The 21,149-nt window shown below is 37.4% G+C and overlaps 1 protein-coding gene across 1 annotated transcript in view; it reads left to right on the plus strand.

Moving 5' to 3' along the window:
* Positions 1 to 13,979, plus strand: part of MTPAP (mitochondrial poly(A) polymerase) — a 31,886-nt gene extending 17,907 nt beyond the window's left edge. Inside the window, exons 7-9 of the mRNA XM_058532712.1 lie at positions 11,292 to 11,384; positions 11,463 to 11,536; positions 13,229 to 13,979. Of these exons, the coding sequence (XP_058388695.1) occupies positions 11,292 to 11,384; positions 11,463 to 11,536; positions 13,229 to 13,591 (530 nt within the window). The 3' untranslated portion in view covers positions 13,592 to 13,979. The remainder of the gene's footprint in view (positions 1 to 11,291; positions 11,385 to 11,462; positions 11,537 to 13,228) is intronic.
* The last annotated feature ends 7,170 nt before the right edge of the window (positions 13,980 to 21,149 follow it).

Consider the following 21,149-nt stretch of genomic DNA (forward strand, 5'->3'; position numbering starts at 1 on the left):
TCTAAAATTTAAGTGCTTTTTATTTTTTTAATGCCCACTAGGGGTCATGAGAGCAGAAGATTTGTGAAGCCGAGGCCTTTAGAATTTTTTGAGAGTTCTGTCTCATTTGTGTCAGTTGGCAAGGTGGTTTACAACTATCACAAGACAATTGGAGCCTCTTCCTTAGCTGACCAAGCTTGGAATGACCTTGAAAAAGAACACATCCCAGATACAGCTTTTGATTGAATCACAGCTTTAGAGATGGCTTTCCAAATCTGAACCTATTTTCAGATTTCTGTTAGAGATGCTAAAAACTGTTTTATGATGTTTTGAGATCCTAAGTGTGTTTTGTAGTTAAAAGTTTATAAGTAATCTTAGATGATTTATTTTAAAATTAGTATACTAGCCAATTTACATTATAAATAAATTGAAATTTTCATAGATGCTAGAGGAGATACTAAAATATTACAATCCTAAATTCTAAAAGGAAGATAATTCAAGGATACACTCAAAATGTGGATACACTCTGTCTTCTTTCTACCCATCCTAAATATTTCTGCCAGATAATTCTCTTAAAGTATATCCTTGAATCTTTCCTGTTTAAAATAACCTTAAAAAGGATTTTATTTCCTACAGAATAAACCTTAAACAGTTTACTTAGCTTGGTGTTTCAGACCTTCGCCTGTCTAGCCACCTCTTCTCCCACTGTTTCTCTTCGTGTGTTCCCACAGTCCAGCCAATACTGTGATTACTCTCATTACATTTCGTCTTATCTCCTTTGTTCACACTATTTCTCTCCCTGGAATGTGCCTTCTCTTCTCTAATTCTCTCTTCTATGCCGCTTTCCCATATTATACAAATTAGAAGTAATCTCTTCTTCCCTGTGAACACTCTAAGTGTTGGTGTAGCTTAAAATTGAGCTTTACAAAAAGCTCACAGTGGGGGCCAGCCCCGTGGTGTGGTGGTTGAATTCAGTGCGCTCCACTTCAGTGGCCCGGGGTTCGCAGATTTGGATCTCAGGTGTGGACCTACACCACTTGTCAAGCCATGCTGTGGTGGTGACCCACATACAAAGTAGAAGAAGATGGGCACAGATGTTAGCTCAGGGCTAATCTTCCTCAAGCAAATAAAAAAAGAGGAAGATTGGCAACAGATGTTAGCTCAGGGCAATCTTCCTCAGGAAAAGAAAAGAAAAAGCTCAGAGTGCTAGGTTAATGGCAAGTAGGAAGTTTTCAGGGAGGTAGAGTGGTGGTCATGTATCTCCCTTTTGAGGATGAAATAAAGGGCAACATCCATGCCTGTGGTCATCTTATCATTTGGTGTCATTCATTCACTAAATATTAGTTGGTTAATACTATGTGTCAGGTGTTATTTTTGGTGCAGTGGGGATATGGGTGTTCTCAGGCAACTCATAATCTAGTAGAGGTGAGACACACATGAACAGAAAATACGGGTAGGTCGCCACCTTATAGCACTTCCTGTTCAACCCCTGCCGTGTGCCCTGATGCTTAATACTACTGTCATAGAAACCATTTTGAGGAAAAATCATGGAACTTTTGGAGTTCAGAAGCTAAGGAAGAGTAGAAGCTGTAAAAAGGAAGAAGAATCGAGGCAGGTTTCTGTCAGGGGCAGACTACTCCGACCATCTTGTTTGCTCTCTTCCAGTCCTAGAAGTGCTGCCACTGGGGCTTGGGAAAGTTTAGGCTGCCTTCTCTCCTTGCCTCCATCTGCTCCCCACCAATCCATTCTTAACAGAGGGATTTTCAAAAATTCATACCTAATTTTATTATTCTCTCCCTTGAAAGCCTTCAGTAACTTCCTAGTGTCTTTTTAAAAATTTCTACTAGTTATTTTAGAAAAAGAATATGATGTGTGGACAAGTTGAAAATGACATGTTGAGTTTTTATTCCAAATCTATTTTAAAACAAATTTAAATTTGTTCCCATCTTATGGCATCAAAGCAGACAAAACTAGTTTTGGAATTCTTTAATCTTCTACTTAAAAATCCCAAATTGATTGTTTAAAATTTTTTGTGTTAGTTTTTAAACATGGCAAGAGATATTTTCAGGCTGTTTTTTTGCAATTGCTTCTCCATGCATAGCACATTATAGATGTGAATTGCCAATAAATGCGAAGCAGATTTGATATGATTGTTGCTACTTTTTTATCTTTGGTTTTTTAAGTTCTGGCGATATCTTGAATTTGCTATAACAGAAGTTTTCATAGATGAATGTCTGTCAAGGATGTGGTGAAGATTATTTTGAGGAAAATTTATCAAAATATGTTTTTCCTACTCATTTATATATTTTTCAAAATCCGTGTTTTTTGTTTTGTGTTTTTTGTTTTTGTGAGGAAGATCAGCCCTCAGCTAACATCCATGCCAGTCCTCCTCTTTTTGCTGAGGAAGACTGGCCCTGGGCTAACATCTGTGCCTATCTTCCTCCACTTTATATGGGATGCTGCCGCAGCATGGCCTGACAAGTGGTGCATCGGTGTACCCCGGGATCTGAACCCGGGCTGCCAGCAGCGCAGCACGCACACTTAACGGCTACGCCACGGGGCCGGCCCCCAAAATCCGTTTTTTATACTAGCTAATGTTAACCAGTGGTCCCATATTGATGTATATTCAATAGAATATGGCTAAGAATAAAAACAGTGTTCAACTGTGAAGCAATCAAAACCATCTTGGGTCTCTGTGATTAATCAGTTGAATGGCTTGAGTCTAGCGTATGATCATTTCGTTTTTTTCTAAGCTGCGCCTCTCATTTGATGTTCAAATAGAGGCTATCAATTTGTTTTTAAAAAATAATATTTCATTTATTTGCTTGCTTGTTTGTTTACGAATAGAAGGCGGCATGAATTTCTGGAACAGCTTCCAGCATGTCTAGGACTTTGTAAATCACTGTTTGGAGTCTAGCATAGGTTAAAGTCCAAACTTTTTTGTGTTCTATTTAGGGCCCTTTATGATCTTCCTTTTCCTCCTCTTCTCCTACGTTCATTCCTGTGTGCGATCAGGAGCTTCAGCACTCTGAACTCCTTGCTAATCCTCAGAGATTTTGTACTTTTTCATGTCTCTGTGCCTTTGCCTGCACAATGGCCTTCTCCTCCCTACCTCCTCTTTTTACATGGAGAACCTCTTCAAGATTAAGCCAGGGAAGAGAGAAGACCACCCCAGTCCAAGGACTCGTTTGTTCAGTCTTTCCCAGCTGTCCCCCTTCCTCCCAGGAGGTGGTGCTCTGTTGGCGTCAGGCACCTGGTGCACACCTGTGCTGGAACACGTTCGATTGTTGTGGTTCTCTTATCTGCCTGCCTTGGCCCAGCGTTTCTAGGGCAGGCTGTCTTTGGTTCGTCTCTGCATCTTCCCTTCCTGGCGTGGTATTGGGTCCACAGTAGAAGCTCAGTAAATAGGTTGCAGATAATTGAGTGAACGTTTCAAAGTTGAGGGCTGTTTGTACTGAGCATGGTGGCAACTTTCATATGTTTGTTACTCTTGAATTTCTGTTTCTTTGTGTTTTCTCATAATCGCCACTGCTTTTCCCCATGTGTCTCTTATTTTCCTGTGTTTTCCATCCTCTTTTGGCTCTGCCACCTTTGTTATATTTACTTCTGTGCTTAGTGCTTTTATATAGCATTTTCCTCTTATAAACAGTTTGATTGGAGCTTTTTTGCTTAAGATCCCTGTTCTTCCTTTGATGAATTAAAGGTTTGAGGAAGAAACAACTGGGTAGCATCTTTAGCAATTTTGATGCAGAGACTTCAGCATGGAAGAGAGCTTTAATTGTTATCTCTGTGTGACCCAGTACCAATCTATTGAGTGTTAACTCCACGCCAGGCACTTGGCTAAACAATTTTATGCATCATCTTATTCAATCCTCCCAGCAAACCTTGTGAGGCAGTATTTCTATTTTCATTTTGTAGGTGAGGAACCTGAGGCTTTAAGAGATTATCTAAATTTCCTAAGGTCACATAGAATAGGCTGAAGCCCGAATTCAAACCCACGCGCTTTTCAGAGCTTATACTTCTTTTTTTTAGCTGAAATATAATACACATAGAAGTGTGTGTATATATATCAATTTTCACGGACTGAACACATCCATGTGACCACCACCCAGAATGAATCAAGCACCCTTGAGGTGCCAGCTGTGCTCCCTTCCAGGCACTGTGTAACTTCCCCCACCCCTGACCTCTTCTAACAGCATAAATTAATTTTACCTATTTATGTCTCTTATGTAAAAGGCATCATATGGTATGTATTCTTTTGCCTTTGCCTTTTTCCCTCTGGACATTATGTTTAGGAGATTCATTCATATTGTTAGTGTATTTGTGGACCATTCATTTCCATTGCTCTGTAGTATTCTGTTATGTGAATATACCAGAAAATTTTTTTAAATTCTCTTTTTGATGGGCATTTGAGTAATTTGTAGTTTGGGACTATTACAAGTAGTGCTAGTATGACCATTATAACATTTCTTTCCTTTTTTTTTTTTTTTTTTGCTGAGGAAGATTCACCCTGAGCTAACATCTGTGCCAGTCTTCCTCTATTTGGTATGTGGGTGACCGCCACAGCATGGCTGCTGATGAGTGGTGTAGTTCCGTACCCGGGAACCGAACCCGGGCCACCAAAGCGGAGTGTGCCGAAGAACTTAACCACTAGGCCATGAGGCTGGCCCCTCTAACACATTTCTTCTGTTGAACACAAGTACTCATTTCTGTCAAGGAGTGGAATTTATAAGTCTTAGGATTTGGGTATGTTCAGCTTTAGTAGACACTGCCAAACAGTTTTCCAGAGTGTAACCCTCCCCAGGCCTTATCTACAAGTTCTAGTTGCTGTACGTCTTTGCCAACACCTGGTATCATCTTTTTTATGGTAGCTGTGCTAAATGCATGTGTAGTGGCATCATGGTGTGTTTTTTCTTTTCCCAAATGGCTAATGAAGTTGAGCACCTTTTCAAATATTTATTAGCCATTTGGGTATTTCTTGTGAAGTTTCTCTAAGTCTTTTGCCTATTTTTCTATTGCATTATCTGTCATTTTCTTATTCATTTGTAGGAATTCTTTATCTATTCTGCATATGAGTCCTATGTCACGTATTATGTGTGTATATGTATATCGTGTATCTCAGATATATGCACACTGTGGTTCCCTTTTCACTCTTTTAATGTTGTCTGATGAAAAGGACTGTGGTTTTTACTGTTCAGCTATCAAAGTTACAGATGCACATAGTTAGAGTAAAATATTCTACAAACTTTGTAACAGGAACTCACCCTCTGAGCCTGTGCCTTCTCCTCCGTTTGCCTCTCCCCATAGGCAACCACTTTGAACTCTTTTAACTGATTGATCTGTTTGATGTTTTAAACCATATTTCCAAAATAAAATGCTTGAATTGCTGTTTCTTGGCTTTCAGGGTTAGGCACCATCTCTGACTTCCCTTTATGGAAGAGGAGGAATTAACTCTTTTCCTCCTGTAGCCCCCACCACACACAGCTTTTCCATCCCTCATATTCTGCATATAGCTATAGCATAATTTTGGTATGCACTCTTCACACTATTATGTCTGTGTAAATGCTATTCATATCTGATCCATGGAGTAAACTAAAATTGATTTCCTTTTCTGCATGACTTCTTATTTTTTTGAAGCTAATAGTTTTTAATACTACTTATTTTCTTGTTTGCTTAGTTTTTTATGTACTTTACGTTAATTAAATCTCAAACTTGCTACTGGTTGTCTAAATAAATCTTTTCTTAAAATAGTCAGAAGCATCAAATATTCTATTAATTAATTTTTCTTGACCTAGCCTCTTTTTTTCCAAATAGTTTTTCATTTTTTTTCTTTTTTTTTTTTTTTTTTTTTTTTTTGCTGAGGAAGATTTGCCCTGAGCTAACATCTGTTGCCAATCTTCCTCTTTTTTTTTTGGGCTTGTGGAAGATTAGCCCTGAGCTAACATCTGTGCCAGTCTTCCTCCACTGTGTACGTGGGGTGCCACCACAGCATGGCTGGACAAGTGGGGTAGGTCCGTGCCTGGGAAATGAACCTGCGAACCCAGGCCGCTGAAGCGGAGCACACCGAACTCAACCACTAGGCTGCAGGGCTGGCCCCTCATTTTGTTTTTTTAGTCTCATGTTAGAGGCCTTCCTGAGGTGTCTGATCATCTTTGAATTTCTGCTCATGTTTGAGTTAGAAACTGAAAAGCTAATTTGAATCTCTGAGTTTAGGTGGGCTTGTTGACTGTGATGTTCCTTGCATGGTAATCAGGCGGGGTGCTTTGTTGGGAGGAACTTTAGATGTCACTATCTGGGTCATTCCTCTTGGGCTATTCAGATTCCTCAGAAATGACTCTGAATTTTTTTTTTTCTGCAAGAAAAGGCCTGGCTACTCGCATGCAGAAACTTTGGCGCTTGCTAGTGCTTGTAGAACAGCTTTCCCACCCTCGGCTGTGTCTTGTATCTCCCAGTCTAGTGGGCCTTTCTTTTACCTTCTCCAAAGTAAACCTCAAGTTTTCCGTGTGAGAGGAGGAGATCTAGGGGAGTCTGCTTCCTGAACCGCCAAGCTTCCAGTCTCGGCTCTTTCCGTCAGACCTGGCGCTTCCAGCTCCTGAGCCGCCGGGAGCTCTGCCTGTGTACCTGGTTTCCTCTTGGCTTCTTTCCTGCTGGGTTAGGAGTCAGTGTTTTCAGATCTCCTGCATCATTGCTGCTTGCTCATCTGTTCTTCAGCTTAAAAAATTTTTAGTCGCTCTTGTCTCTTCTGTTCTCCATCTTTAAGATTTTATATCATTTTGCTGTCGTTTCGGTGGTCATTTAAAATGTCATTTGCTGTCATTTCATAAGTGTATGAGCACCCCCTCCAAATATTGAAGCGTTAGCCTGCACTAATTAAAGCAGAAGCACCTGTTGGCTTCTCCCATTTAATTCCTGTTGAGCCATGGCGTACTGGAAAGTTGGGACCTGTTAATAGCTATAGTAGAAGCTGAATATAGTTAGTTATATAACTTTTTGCTATTCAAGTTGAGTTCCAGTAAACTCTTCTTATAAAAGTAGGACATTATAAAGGATTTGTTACCAAAGGAAAAAAATAATAAACCTTCATATGAACTTGGTGCCTGTTGTTATGTCCCTTATTCAGATGCCTGTCAACTTCAAGTGGTTTATTAGACATGCATGTGGCTGGCACAGTTGGATTTTGGCTCTTTTGACCAGAAAGATTAACCTAAATAATCATACAACCCATAAATCTGATTGTCTATACTGCAGCCCCTAGTAATCCACATACCAACTATTGCCAGCTGTGCTCTCTGTAACAAATTATGAGTCATTGGAGTATAGTATTAGTTCCCTGAAAAATGTGAGTGAAGTTTATTATTCTGCATATGTCTCTGAGGACATTATTCAGTGAATTTCTTTGTCATGTGTTATCATGCTGAAAAATAATCCTTGAGAATCTAAAGCTTTCCAAAGGAAGTAAAAAAGTCAAATTTAGTAAATGCATAACTTTAATTTTTCATATAGTTTTTACGTTTATTTAAGGTGAAGAAAAATGTCATCGGGTTTCTATTATGAGTTAATTAAGTTGCATACATGGCTATTTTCCTCACAACTGAGAGAGTTTGTATTGACTTAGGGATTTTTGCCAGTGTTTCATACAAAACTTTTAAGAAGAAAGTGCCCCAGGGGTAAACAAAGAGTGATAGGGTACCGAATGTCTGAATAGGTTGAGAATTACTTTCCTAAGGCAGCACTATCCAATAGAACTTTCTGTGATGATGGACGTATTCTGTATCAGTGTTGTATGTTATAGGAGCCGCTAGTTACCTGTGGCTGTTAGGCACTTGAAATATGGTTAGTGTAACTGAGGAACTGAATTTTTCATTTTAATGGCTACAGGTGGCTAGTGGCTATTATATATATATTTTTAAAATTATTTTATTGAGGTTATATTGGCTTATAACATGTAAATTTCAGGTGTACATTGGTCGATATCAGTTTCTATATAGACTGCATCGTGTTCACCACCAGTAGTGTAGTTTTTATCCGTCACCATACATATGTGCTCCACTACCCCTTTCGCCATCCCCCCACCCCTTCATCTCTGGTAACCACTGATCTGTTCTCCTTACCTATATGTTTGTTTATCTTCCACATGTGAGTGAGATCATACGGTGTTTGCCTTTCTCTGGCTTATTTCGCTTAGCATAATACCCTCAAGGTCTATCCATGGTGTTGCAAATGGCACGATTTTGTCTTTTTATGGCTGAGTAGTATTCCATTGTGTGTGTGTATATATATACACCACATCTTTATCCATCAGTGGGCTCTTGGGTTGCTTCCACGTCTTGGCTATTGTGAATAATGCTGTGATGAACATAGGGATGCATAAATCTCTTTGAATTGTTGATTTCATGTTCTTTAGATAAATACTCAGTAGTGGGATAGCTGGATCAGGTGGTATTTGTATTTTTAATTTTTTGAGGAATCTATACTGTTTTCCATAGTGGCTGCGCCAGTTTGTATTCCCATCAGCAGTGTATGAGAGTTCTCTTTTCTCCACATCCTCTCCAACGGTTATTTCTTGTCTTGTTAATTATAGCCGTTCTGACAGGTGTAAGGTGATATCTCATTGTAGTTTTGATCTGCATTTCCCTAAAAACTAGTGATGTTGAGCATCTTTTCATGTGCCTGTTGGCTATCTGCATATCTTCTTTGGAAAAATGTCTCTTCATGACCTCTGCCCATTTTTTGATTGAGTTGTTCATTTTTTTCTTGTTGAGTTGTATGAGTTCTTTATATATTTTGGAAATTAACCCCTTGTTAGATATATGATTTGCAAATATTTTCTCCTATTTGATGGGTTGCCTTTTCGTTTTGTTGTTGGTTTCCTTTGCCTTGGAGAAGCTTTTTAGTCTGATGTAGTCCCATTTGTTTATTTTTGCTTTTGTTTCCTTTGCCTGAGTAGACATGGTATTTGACAAGATGCTGCTGAGACTGATGTCATAGAGTGTACTGCCTGTATTTTCCTCTAGGAATTTTATGCTTTCAGGTCTCACATTCAAGTCTTTAATCCATTTGGAGTTAATTTTTGTGTATGGTGTAAGGTAAGGGTCTACTTTCATTCTTTTGCATGTGGCTGTCCAGTTTTCCCAACACCATTTGTTGAAGAGGCTTTCCTTTCTCCATTGTATGTTCTTGGCTCCTTTGTCAAAGATTAGCTGTCCATAGATGTGTGGTTTTATTTCTGGGCTTTCAATTCTATTCTGTTGATCTGTGTGTCTGTTTTTCTGCCAGTACCATGCTGTTTTGGTTACTGTAGCTTTGTAGTATATTTTGAAGCCAAGGATTGTGATACCTCCAGCTTTGTTCTTTTTTCTCAGTATTGCTTTGACTATTTGGGGTCTTTTGTTGTTCCATATAAATTTTATAGTGGCTATTATATTGTAGTAAAATATGTGGTGCCTATTATGGTGTAGATGTTGTCTGGGTGATAGTGATATAGAAAACGAGAGGAGAGAGAAAAGGAGGGGAAAGACTAGACAGCCAAGCTCTTTGTTAGGTGAATGCCTTAGAGATTTTGGAAAAACAAAGATGGCCCTATCTTAAATCAGAGTATAATTTTTTCCCTTTAAGTTTCTATACTTTCTGTTAAAAACTCTTTTAGAGAAGAGCAACAGTCGTAGAGACAGTCTGTTTTTCATCACTGTACATTCCTAGAAATATTTCATTTTAATGTGGATCTCATTTTTCTACTGAAAATGCATTTCTGAAAATAAAAAGACATGGCAGCTAGAAGAGCATCAGTGTAATGTGACTGGCGCTGTGTTACAAAAAATGTAAATTGTTGATAATTTAAAATAGTAAAACGTGCCCAGGCCCCATGAAAAATAGATCTAAGTGGAACTATATATAAATTCTTCAGGGTACTGTAAGTTGTACAGTACAGCACATAAAATTTGCTGTTAAAACTAATATGTTAGAATCTGGAATAATTTTTGAGAAATTATGTCAGTAACCCAGGTCATAACAACAACAAAATAACCAAAACCACAAAAAAAAAGGGAGACAGAAGTTTGAAGGAACGTTGCTTCTCTCTTTCTAAATTTCTCTCCGGCAGTTGTAGATAAGTACTGAGAATCAAGTATTGGCGGTCATTCAGATTATTGGTTATGTGCCTGCTGTATGTTAGACACTCTTGTTGTGGCCTAGACTGGGAGGGAGAGACAATAATGAAAAAGACAGTGACCTCTGTAGTCCCAGATAGAGGAGGGGAGTGGACAGCCTGCATACAATCAAAACGCAGTCAGGTAGGTGCTAACGGAGCATGGAACAAGAAGGCTGGAGCACTGACCTGGAATTATGAAATGCTTCATCAAGGTGGCCATTGATTAGATTTTCAAAGAGTGGGAGTGGGCCTGCATGTTGTGCAGTGGAAGGTAGATATAATAGGCAAGGGATTTCATGGTGGCTGTATGTTTATCAACAATTAGGGAAATGATTACCTCTAAAGATATAAATATTATTAGAAAAGGTGAATGCTTAAGTCCAGTGTGCTGTTAAATTTGTTGTACTGATTTCCAGTCAGTCTAGAGTATTGCATTTTAGAAATTACCTGAAGTTTTTCAAAACTCTTAGAGCATTCAGTTAGTATCATGGATGAATTGTTGAAAGTAAATGCGTAAAAAGGTGGTATGATTGGAAGTGGAGATCTACATTAAATCTTATTGATCAAAGATAGTGCCAAGATTTGAGTTGGGGAAAGATGGGAACTGTCTACATTCTCATTTATAACCAGTAAACTGATTACCTCAAAAGGTAGACCAGGAGGGCCTGCCCGGTGGCGCAAGCGGTTAAGTGCGCGCGCTCCCCTGCGGCGACCTGGGGTTCGCCGGTTCGGATCCCGGGCGCACACCCATGCACCGCTTGTTAAGCCATGGTGTGGCAGCATCCCATATAAAGTAGAGGAGGATGGGCACGGATGTTAGCTGCATCTTCCACAGCACAAAAGGGGAGGATTGGCATTGGATGTTAGTTCAGGGCTGGTTCCTCCTCACAATAAATAAAGTAAGATAGACCAGGAATCATTGGGTTGTTGATAGATAATTTTAAAATGCTAAAGTAAATGTAATGTTAATTTCACTGTAGTATAATTAATCTCAAATCTTTTTTAATGGAGTTTTAAATCCTATTAGCCATAAGTATATCTATAACACTAATAATAGGACACATTAATCTATAACTTTGATTTATTTAATTATAGATTTCTTTTCTGAAGTAGGCAATATCTTTGAAATATAATGTGAAATATTTTTAATTTCTGTTTATTTAAGATGCAGAAGATAAATGTATAATAGAAGGCCACAACTGTACATTTATTCGTGACTTGAATAGAATTAAACCTTCAGGAAATACAGAAACACTAGGTAGGTTTTCTTTTTCTTTGTTCCTTTTTGGATTGAAACAGACTTTCTTCTTATTTTCCTTGTTTTATTTTCTTGCAGAATTACTACTGAAAGAATTTTTTGAATATTTTGGAAATTTCGCTTTCAATAAAAATTCCATAAATATTCGACAGGTAAATAATGTTTAATGTTTGGTTATTAGGTATCTGGTCTTCTACTGTACTAATATTGGATTAGTTTAGTTTTCCAAGCGCTTTCACAGATGTGATCGCATTTGCGCTCTGCAGTAACCGATAGTCGTAAGGAGATGGATGCCTGGAGGAGCTGTGTGACTGGGCTAAGATCAGTCGCCTAGAGATCTGGAAGAGCAAAGGCCAGCTCTCTCAGCATCTGCCTTTGTCACCGTGCCTCGGCACCTTTGTCATCACTTATTGCTAATACTGTATCCTTCACAACCTGGAATCGAGTCTGGAAAGTTTTCTGGAAAGCGTAATTTTACATACAGTTCTTTTAAAACTGGATTTGTGTTCCCACGGAAGAAATCGGATACATAGTCCCAAAGACAGATTTTAGTAATTCCCTCAACTTGATCCTTTACGATTAAATTTACTTAGGCAAGTGAATTTATGATTTTGGTTCATCTTAGTAGCTGGAATGATAGACATTTTTCTAAAAAAGAAAATCAGTCAGAGGAGAACCCTAGGCAAAGTTTGTTTACGAGTAAGGATCCTTGAGATCGCTCTCTGGGTTTATTCTGGTTTGCATTTGGGTCCTTGGTTACAGCCCTTATAAGATTGGCTTCATGTAACACATACTCATATATTCTTTCTTGTTGTTTCTTCACCACTGCTTTGTTCATTCTTCCCTCTTATCCTGATTATAGAGTTTTTGTTAAAAACGAGTGTGAGGAAGGGAGGGGGAAGGGACACAGTTTGGCATGCAATCTAGAAGAAAAAGGTCACGGAACATACGAAGTTCTTGATCCTTTTTGTCCCCTTCCCCCAGGGCTCAGAGGAGGACAGGTGGGACCCCTGCGGGGCAGTGGCATGAGGAGTGATAGGGAATGAACAGGGGCTGCTCACACTGGAGACCCTTGAGCATTGGTTTTGTAATACTGAATATTGTAATATGTGATATCATTTGAAAGAGGGAAAGCTTAGCTGAGCTAATAGATCACTGCTGTTCATATGACTCCTAGCTTTAGCTTTTCTTTTTATTTCTATGAGGTGTCTTAGGTGGCAGAGCCTTATTTAAGTTGGATCCTAGGAGTGTAATAGGAAACTTTTAGGGTTTTAAAATGAATAATGAATAATGCTTTGTTCCTTCTCTTCCTTTCTCATTTCATACTTGGGAAACATTAATTATTATATTTAATTTAAGGCTTCTAATTTTGTGTGCTTCTGTTTCCACTGTGTGTTGTGTATTTTTAGCAAGTCTTAAAAATACGTGTATTTTCATCTTATTTTCTGCCATTTTCCTTTTTCATTTTTTTTTCCTTCCCAGCTCTATCCTGTTAGGTAAAAGTTATGTTATTTTAAAAATACTTTTATTGGTTGACTTAGTCCAGATACCTCTCATTTGAGCAGTGACATCATCATCCATAGCTCATAAACCTAATTTATTTTTCTCTAAAGAATACTCATAAAACTACAATGGAAAAAAAAATCAGTCAGAAGTACACACACATATATACACAAATGCATAACATGCATACATACCCAGTTCCCTTAGGGAAGAAATTCTTTACTCTGTAAAGTTAATGCTGGTATTTTACGAGTTTTTGACATTTTATTAAGCCAAACTGTTTTTATATCTGAGTCCTCTGTATATTTATACATTTTTTTCTGCTTGGTAATAATCTGTAGGGAAGGGAACAAAACAAACCTGAATCTTCTCCACTGCACATTCAGAATCCTTTTGAAACTTCTCTCAACATCAGCAAAAATGTAAGTCAAAGCCAGCTGCAAAAATTTGTGGATCTGGCCAGAGAGAGTGCCTGGATCTTACAGCAGCAAGATCAAGATCGCCCTTCCCCCTCAAGTCATCAGCCCTGGGGGCTGGCCACCCTGCTGCTCCCTTCTGTGGCCAATAGTCTGTGTCTTGCCAAGAAGAAAAAGAAGAAGCCTGCAAGTGAAAGAATTAAAAACTTGTTGGAATCCATAAAAAGGAGCAGTGCGGAGAATTCCACGGACACCAATGGGGAAAGCACAGTTAGCACGCAGCCGTGATGGCTGTCCCTTTGCTTTAAGAACTGACTTTATCCTATAAAATGGTCTTTGGACTGCCCGGAAGATCTGGTATGACACTTGCACAGGCCTCAACTTCACCTGATGTTTCTTTTCTTGGTCTTTTCCTTGGGCCCCTTTACCTGATCTGACGTCTCGAGACATTTTCAGTCTGATACCCAGTGGCACTTTATTAAAACGCGGCCACGGGGAACGGTGCAAGAAGATTACAAATTGATAAACTCCGCAAAGTGAATGGTAAAAATCAGTTTTAGAATCAAACCATTGTTGATATCCACATCAGTCCCTGGGTAGAATCATTTTAAAGGACTTCTAGGTATGTGCATATGTAGGCAGTGAATACAATAAAGCCTTGCAGTTTGGTAGTGCCCTTTAGTATGTATTTTTGTATTCTTTAAGCAGAGTGTTCTTATTCACGTATAAATTAAAACAGGTTGGTACTGATTTCCAAAAATGTTCTTATTTTTTAAAGATAGGAATGCAAACACTTCAGTTACCACATTCTGGGTATTCTAAGCCAGATATATAAAAATATCGGTACATTGTATTTTAAAATATTATTTAGTTTTGTTGTTAATGTCGTCAAGTAGATTCTGACACCTTGTGACCCTGTGGACAGCAGAGCAGAACCCTGCGCATTCTCTCTGCTCCAGCCTCTCGCCTTCCAGGGCTCTATCAGACAATGCTCTGCTGCTATTCACAGGGTTTTCATGGCCACTTTTTTCAAAAGTGGGTGGCCAGGTCCTTCTTCCTAGTCTGTCTTAGTCTGGAAGCGCCGCTGACACCTGTCCACCTGGGGTGACCCTGCTGGTATGTGAAATCCCAGTGGCAGAGCTTTCAGCATCCCAGCAACACGCAGCCGCCACAGTGTGACAACCCACAGATGGGTGGTGTGCTTCCCTTACTGGGAAATGAACCCGGACTTCAGCGGTGACAGCATCGAATCTTAACCACCAAACAACCAGGGCTGGTTATTACTTAGTTACTTATTCTATTTTCAAAAATAAATCCCAGTTTCTACTAATACGCAATATTCCCAATATTCCTTCATTTCTCTTTTGAGAACTTCTTTCTCTCTGTAGGAAATAGATACATAGTGAAATATAATTTCCATTACATCCCCTTTGGAGAAACTTTCAGTTTAAGAACCAAATAGTGTTGTGTTTACAAACACAGACGAGCTAAACTGGCTTCATGATAAATTACCCAGTCTCCCTGGGCCCCAGTTGTTTCATCTGTAAAATGGGGATGATAGTAGTGCCTTCTTCACCAGACTGGTGTGAAGATTAAGCGAGGTCAATAGGAAAGTGCTAGGTCCAGAGCCTGGCCCAGAGTACGTGTTACTTCTCCTTAGCTGTCATGTTTTAGTGTTTGTGGTATATAATTATTCTTGCTACTCAGAATTCAGATTTAGAGTTTGTGGTGGTTTTCAAAATAGTTTCCCATCTAAATTTTAGATGGGAAACTATGATGAGCTCTGCTTGGGATATTTTGAGAAACTCACTGATAGAATTGTTATGAAGCAAATACATTCTGTGCCCATGTGGCTGTGCTATTTGATTCACATTTGTAACCAGCAAACAAGTATCAATGTTCTTGTATACAGGTGGTATCTTTAAATTAAAAGGTATTTTTCATCTGTTCTTTAATTAGGTTTATTGTTTTGGGCTAGAGATCTGTATTAAGAATTAAAAAGAGGTTTTAAAAGCATAAATATTTAAGAGCTTCTAAATGAAATGATTTTTTTTCTGTTCACAAATATTTAGTTGGACATTTTCTTTTTTAGGTTGGTATTAAATCTAAAATGGTCGTTTTAAAGTATGTATATGTGTTAGCATTTTCTTCTTTTTTGTACTTTATAGAGCAGCTTTGACACCGTAGGTCTGTTTTACTTTTCAGCATAAGATTTAATTATGTGATAAATTTTAATCTACAACGACCTTTTAATATGAAGTTTTAATTTCCGTTAACTGAATATAGACTACAAACAAATGTAATGTTTTCTTATAAGTTCATTGTATCACATCCCAAATTTTTAAAGGATAGTTTTTATTACATCTTAGGGATAGTCAGCAATTACTTGTCATTGCCATTTCTTGGTTAAAACTAATTGCAACAGTAAGGTAAGGAAAAATTTTTTCAAGGTTTTTCTTTCCTAGCTATTACCAGGCTTTAATTTAGTAGCTTTCACGTACAATGCGTTTTATTCAGTAGGTGAAAGTAATTTTGATGTGAGCCTGCCTAGATCAGATTGATTGCAATTATACACCATTTCAGATTTTATAGCCCACTACAGTCATGCGCTGCATAACAACGTTTTGGTCAAAGACAGACTGCATATATAACAGTGGTCCCGTAAGATTAGTACCACAAAGCCTAGGTGTGCAGTAGGCTATATCGTCTAGGTTTCTTTAATTAAGTACACTCTATCATGTTCGCACAACGAAGTTCCCTAATGACGCACTTCTCAGAACATATCCTCATCGTTAAGCGATGCGTGACTATAGTATAATTCCTGGAGTTATTACCCATCTTTAGGAAATTAGAGAATTCGCCAGAGACGTTCTAGGAGAACAATGTATAATCTCTTCTTCACAAGCCTTTAGTGATCATAGAGAAGAGACAATAAAGACAGTTGAAGTAGGACTTTCTTCCTGCTGCTGTTTACTACTTGCCTCTTCTTCCTTTGCTCTAGGGCTTTAGTCAGGTGAGAACAGAAGTAGATTGTTTCAAGTCATTTCATGTTCCTAGAAATTTCTTCACCTTAAAAGTGCAGCTCTGTTCAATTCCTCACAGCCTGTGGGTACCATAGTAGGGAAAAGCTACATTTGCATGTATACTGTAAGCCAATACAGTGAACCTCTGCAGAGCCAGCAGAAAGAGCAATCGAGTGGTCACGGCTTGTCCGGGTAGCAGCTCTCCACTGTCCACCAGAGTTTGGCATTCAGTTGGTGAGTAGCTGTCGTCGTGTCTCGATTCATCTCAATTCAGTCCCTTCATGAAGCATTGTAGGAGTGGAAAGTTCAAAATGCTATAGAAAAGAAGAAACCATTTCTGCCTGAGGTGATCAGAAAAGGCTTTATTGAAGAGGGCAGGGTAGGTCTTGAAGGGATAGTGGGTGGACCGAGGGAGGGACGTAGGGATTATCATTCTGGGAAAAGAGCATGGCGTCAATAGCAGTCAGGCAGGGGGAAGCGTGGTACAAGTGGCTGCCCAGCCTGGCTGGGGTGTAGCTGTTACTGATTCTCTTCTGAGAGACAAGGTTGAGTGAGATTGTGAAGGGCCGCCAGTGACAAGTTAAGGAGGTTGGGTATATTTTCAGTGGTAAACCATTGAAGGTTTTGTGTAGAAAATAATAAAAATTAAAGCAGTGCTTTAGATGGTTAATCTGTTCATACCAAGTAGTTTTAGATCCCTGCTCCTTTTTTTTTCTTTTTTTTTAGCAAATTTGAGTGCCATAGGTCCCATCATTATGTTAGAGAAATTTGGCTGTTAAATTTTCCGCAAAGGTCCAGAAGCTGACTCTCATGTACCTCAGAAGAGTCTGTCTTTTTAATATTTAATAAGGAAGTAAAGTTTAAGTAATTTAAAGCTATCATCAGGAAATATAAGGTCATGGCATATAATTTTATGTAAAGCCTTATTAATGAGAAATTCTTTGTAATATATACTTGGAAAGGAGTGAAAACATGACCAGAAATCACTTTTCACCTAGGGATGATGTTGGAAAATTTATTTTAAGTACTTGAAAGACTTATTTTGGTTTCCATGCTGAATTCAATTACTTATGGATACATATTCGAAAGAGTATAAACATTACAACATTCCTCTGGAATTCCCGTGGAGCAACTCCCAGAAAATGTCTATTTTAGGTAGAATTTTTAATCTTTAATATCTGTGATACAGGATATATATTAAATCACCACAAATTATTTTAAAAAATACACTTTGTATTTTAAATGTGATCCCTTATGTTATCTGTGTGTATGTGTATCCACCATCTTTAAGCACTCAGTGGAGTCCAAGCTAGATTAAAGACGTTCACTTTTTCTGTCTACTCTTAGATGAATATATTTAAACTTTCTTTTTTTCATGGCAAAATTTCTAAGCTTTTAGAATGCGCCGCTGAGACATTTTAAAGAGAGTATTGGAAATATATGACTTGAAACAGTAAATGTCAGACTATGAAGAATACATACTATGATAAAATACCCAATTTGGAATAGGGCAAATCTAAATTGATGAAAAATATAAATTACAGATTGTTATTTTTTCTGGGTTTATTTGGAAGTATGCCACATTGAAAACTGACTGTAATGGACGCTGTCAAATAAAATGGAGCACATTAACAAAAGACTACAGATTAGGTCTGAATTATGTTCTGTGTCACCAAAATTCATTAACATATTAAACCTGTTAGGTACAATGAAAGTCATACATTTTTGAAGCTTTTCCTATTACAAAGTTACTGGTACTTGGCTTAGGTTAATGCAGCTTAATGATTAGAGTTTTAGTTAATCTTTGCTAAGTTTACACGTTGGCTTGGAGAGTGGTGTAAAATAGCATATTGACGTGTTCTCTCTTGTCTCAAAAACTATCTCCAAGACTGACAGTAAAAGGTGGATTATGAAGTTGGCTGATGTCTTGGAAGGGAATTTGAAACTCAAAGCCTGATTTTTTTTTTCTTTACTCCATCTAAAATGTATATTGAAATTCTTTGAATGCACATATCAATATAAAACTAGCACAAGCTTCACCTTGGTTTTCTTCTCTAGAAATTAATTTTCGCAATTCAGAAGGGCTGTTTGTAAATGATTTATGGGATAACTTCTCTTTTTCTCTCAATTCTCTCATTGAACCTGTACTATCTTCGGAGTTTCCCTACTTGATGTCTTGGCTTGACCTATTGTAAAGCTCCGTTATCAGTATGAGTGGTTTCCCTCAGCTTTGTATAATTGAGTTTTTTAGGAAGAGAACTGTAGCACCTTTTGCATATTTTTATATTTTATATTTTTATAATTGATCAAATATTTTTGTATTTTGGTTTCTTAATTGTTTAAAGAAGTGACTACACTTAGAATAACAGTGAGCAGTAGCACTTCATTTATCTTCTTAAGCGGTAAGATGGGTTCAGATAAACAAATTGGTTGGATAACACTGATTTCCGTAGCTTCATCACCACCTCTGGGCATTTGACTGTCAAACCATCTTGGTCCTACCCTCTAGAACTTCCTCTTATTGTGCACTGGACTTCGTTCCTTAACTCTTGTTCTTTACCTGCAGTTCAACCTGTGTTACATTAAAATTATTTTATTTCTTAAAATTGGCTAACCTCTTCATTTGCCTATTTCTATTGTTAGTACCATTATTCTCTGCCACCATAGCTCAAACTCTGGGATCTTTTTAAAACCCTTTTTTTTTCCCCTCTTGTTTGATTAATCTTTTTCTCTCTTTCTGTTGCCATTAGCTTATTTAGTTCATGTCTTTATTACGTCTCTCCTAATTTAATACAGTGATCTATTAGCTAGTTTCCCAACAGTGTTTTCCCTCTTCTGTGAACTCATTTAAACCATCAATTTTCAAAAGAGTAGGATTCAAGAAAGTACATTTTACAGTAAATCAGTGTTAAATTATATGTGTGTGTTTATTGTGATTTTAAAGATACCTGGGAATTGTACACAGAACTTTAGGCCGTTCCAAATATCAGTGAACATTTTTGTACAGGTATACAAAAAAGATACTGATCAAAGGTTCTAATTAGTAAAAAGCACAGGATTTTTTCTGTAACATCCAAAATGTGTTCTCTTTATAAACTCCACTGACTTCTTAAAGTTTTCGAACTTCTCTAATAATGACACTTAATCCCAAAATAATGGTACAATGGAGTCATTCAGTAAACACTTACCCATGCTTGCTTACTATGTATCATTCTAAATCAAGACACACTACTTACTAAGAGAAAGGAAAGGTTTGAATTACTCGAAAAATGATTTTTGTTCTTGAATAGAAAGGCTTAATATAAGGGTAACAGTTTTGCCTACATATATTTATCAATTAATAATGATGCAATCAATTAAAAATCCTATAAGGGGTTTTTAAAGAAACTTGAAAGTCATTGGAAGTGTATTTGGAAGAATAAACATACAAGAATAGCTAGGAGAAAAAAAATTTTTTAATTTGCTAAATAACATTAAAATATAAGGCAAAAGTAATTAAAACAGGATGCTACTGGTTTGAAATAGAAAAATCAATGAAACAGTCCAGAAATAGAGAAAAATGGATTATTCAATAAATTGTGTTGGGACAGTTGGTAGCTACTGGGAAAGAATAGTTTGATCCCAGTCTCACTCTTACACCCAATAAATTCCAGATGGGTCAGAATTTAAATGTGGAGGGGGAAAAAATGAAATCATCAAGTACAAAGAGAAATCATAGATGAGTGTTATAAACTTGGAGTAGAGAAGTATGCCTTTTCAAGTATGACATGAATTTATAAAAGAATGTATTGATAAACGTGACTACTTGAAAATGGAAAGCTATGCCACAAAACTGTAAACAAAAGGAAAAATTCTGATACTAATGAAAAAGGGCTATTTTTTCTAATAAATAATGAGCTCTACAAATCTATAAGTAATAGGCAAAACAAAGGCAAAGATATAGAAGCAATTAAAATGGACAAGTAAACAGTAACGATGGTCAAGCTTACCAATAATTACATAAAACTTTATTGTTAATTATCGTGGAGACTTTTGAACACAGGCAAAGTAAACTGAAAAGTATAATGAACTTGCATAAATCCTTTGCCTGTTACAATATTTAACTCACAGCAAATTGTCTTTAATTTATAACCCCATTTACTTACCCCATCTGTGTAATTTTAAGCAAATTCCAGTCATTCTACTGTTTCATTTGTAAATATGGCGGTATCTCCAAAAGATAAGAAAGACCTATTTTCTAATATAGTCACAAATCATTATCAAACCTAAGTAGAACAAACAAAAACAATGTCTTTAATATCGTCATATGCGATTAGCGTTCAAGTTTCCAGTTGTCTTACGGATATCACAATTGTTTTTTCCCAAATACATTTGTTTGATCAGGATCCAATTACTGTCCATATATTGTGATTGATTGATCTGTTTCTGAAGTCTCTTGAATCTTTAGGTTTCTGCTTCATCTCTCTTTTCCCTTTGCATTTATGGAGGATATTGGGCTGTTTGTCTTGTGGAGTTTCCCACAACCTGGATTATGCTGGTTATGTCAGCACATATGATTATGTGCTGTGGAGTTGTTCAGCATTACTTAATGACTTAAAAATATTTTTTATCAGTTTTAGAAAACTTTCAACCACTTTCTTCCCTTATTTTCTCCTTTTTTTTTGTCTCTTCACTCTGGGTATTTCTTTCTGACCTATATTATAGTTTATCAGTTTTTTTCTTCAGCTGTGTCTAATTTTTTAAACCCATTTGTTGCATTCTCAATTTCAGTAGGTTTTTTTTAGTTCTAGAATTTGCACTTGGTACTTTAAAATTTTTTTCTA

This window comes from Diceros bicornis, chromosome 36 (assembly GCF_020826845.1).
Source record: "Diceros bicornis minor isolate mBicDic1 chromosome 36, mDicBic1.mat.cur, whole genome shotgun sequence".
NCBI classification, from domain to species: Eukaryota; Metazoa; Chordata; class Mammalia; order Perissodactyla; family Rhinocerotidae; genus Diceros; species Diceros bicornis.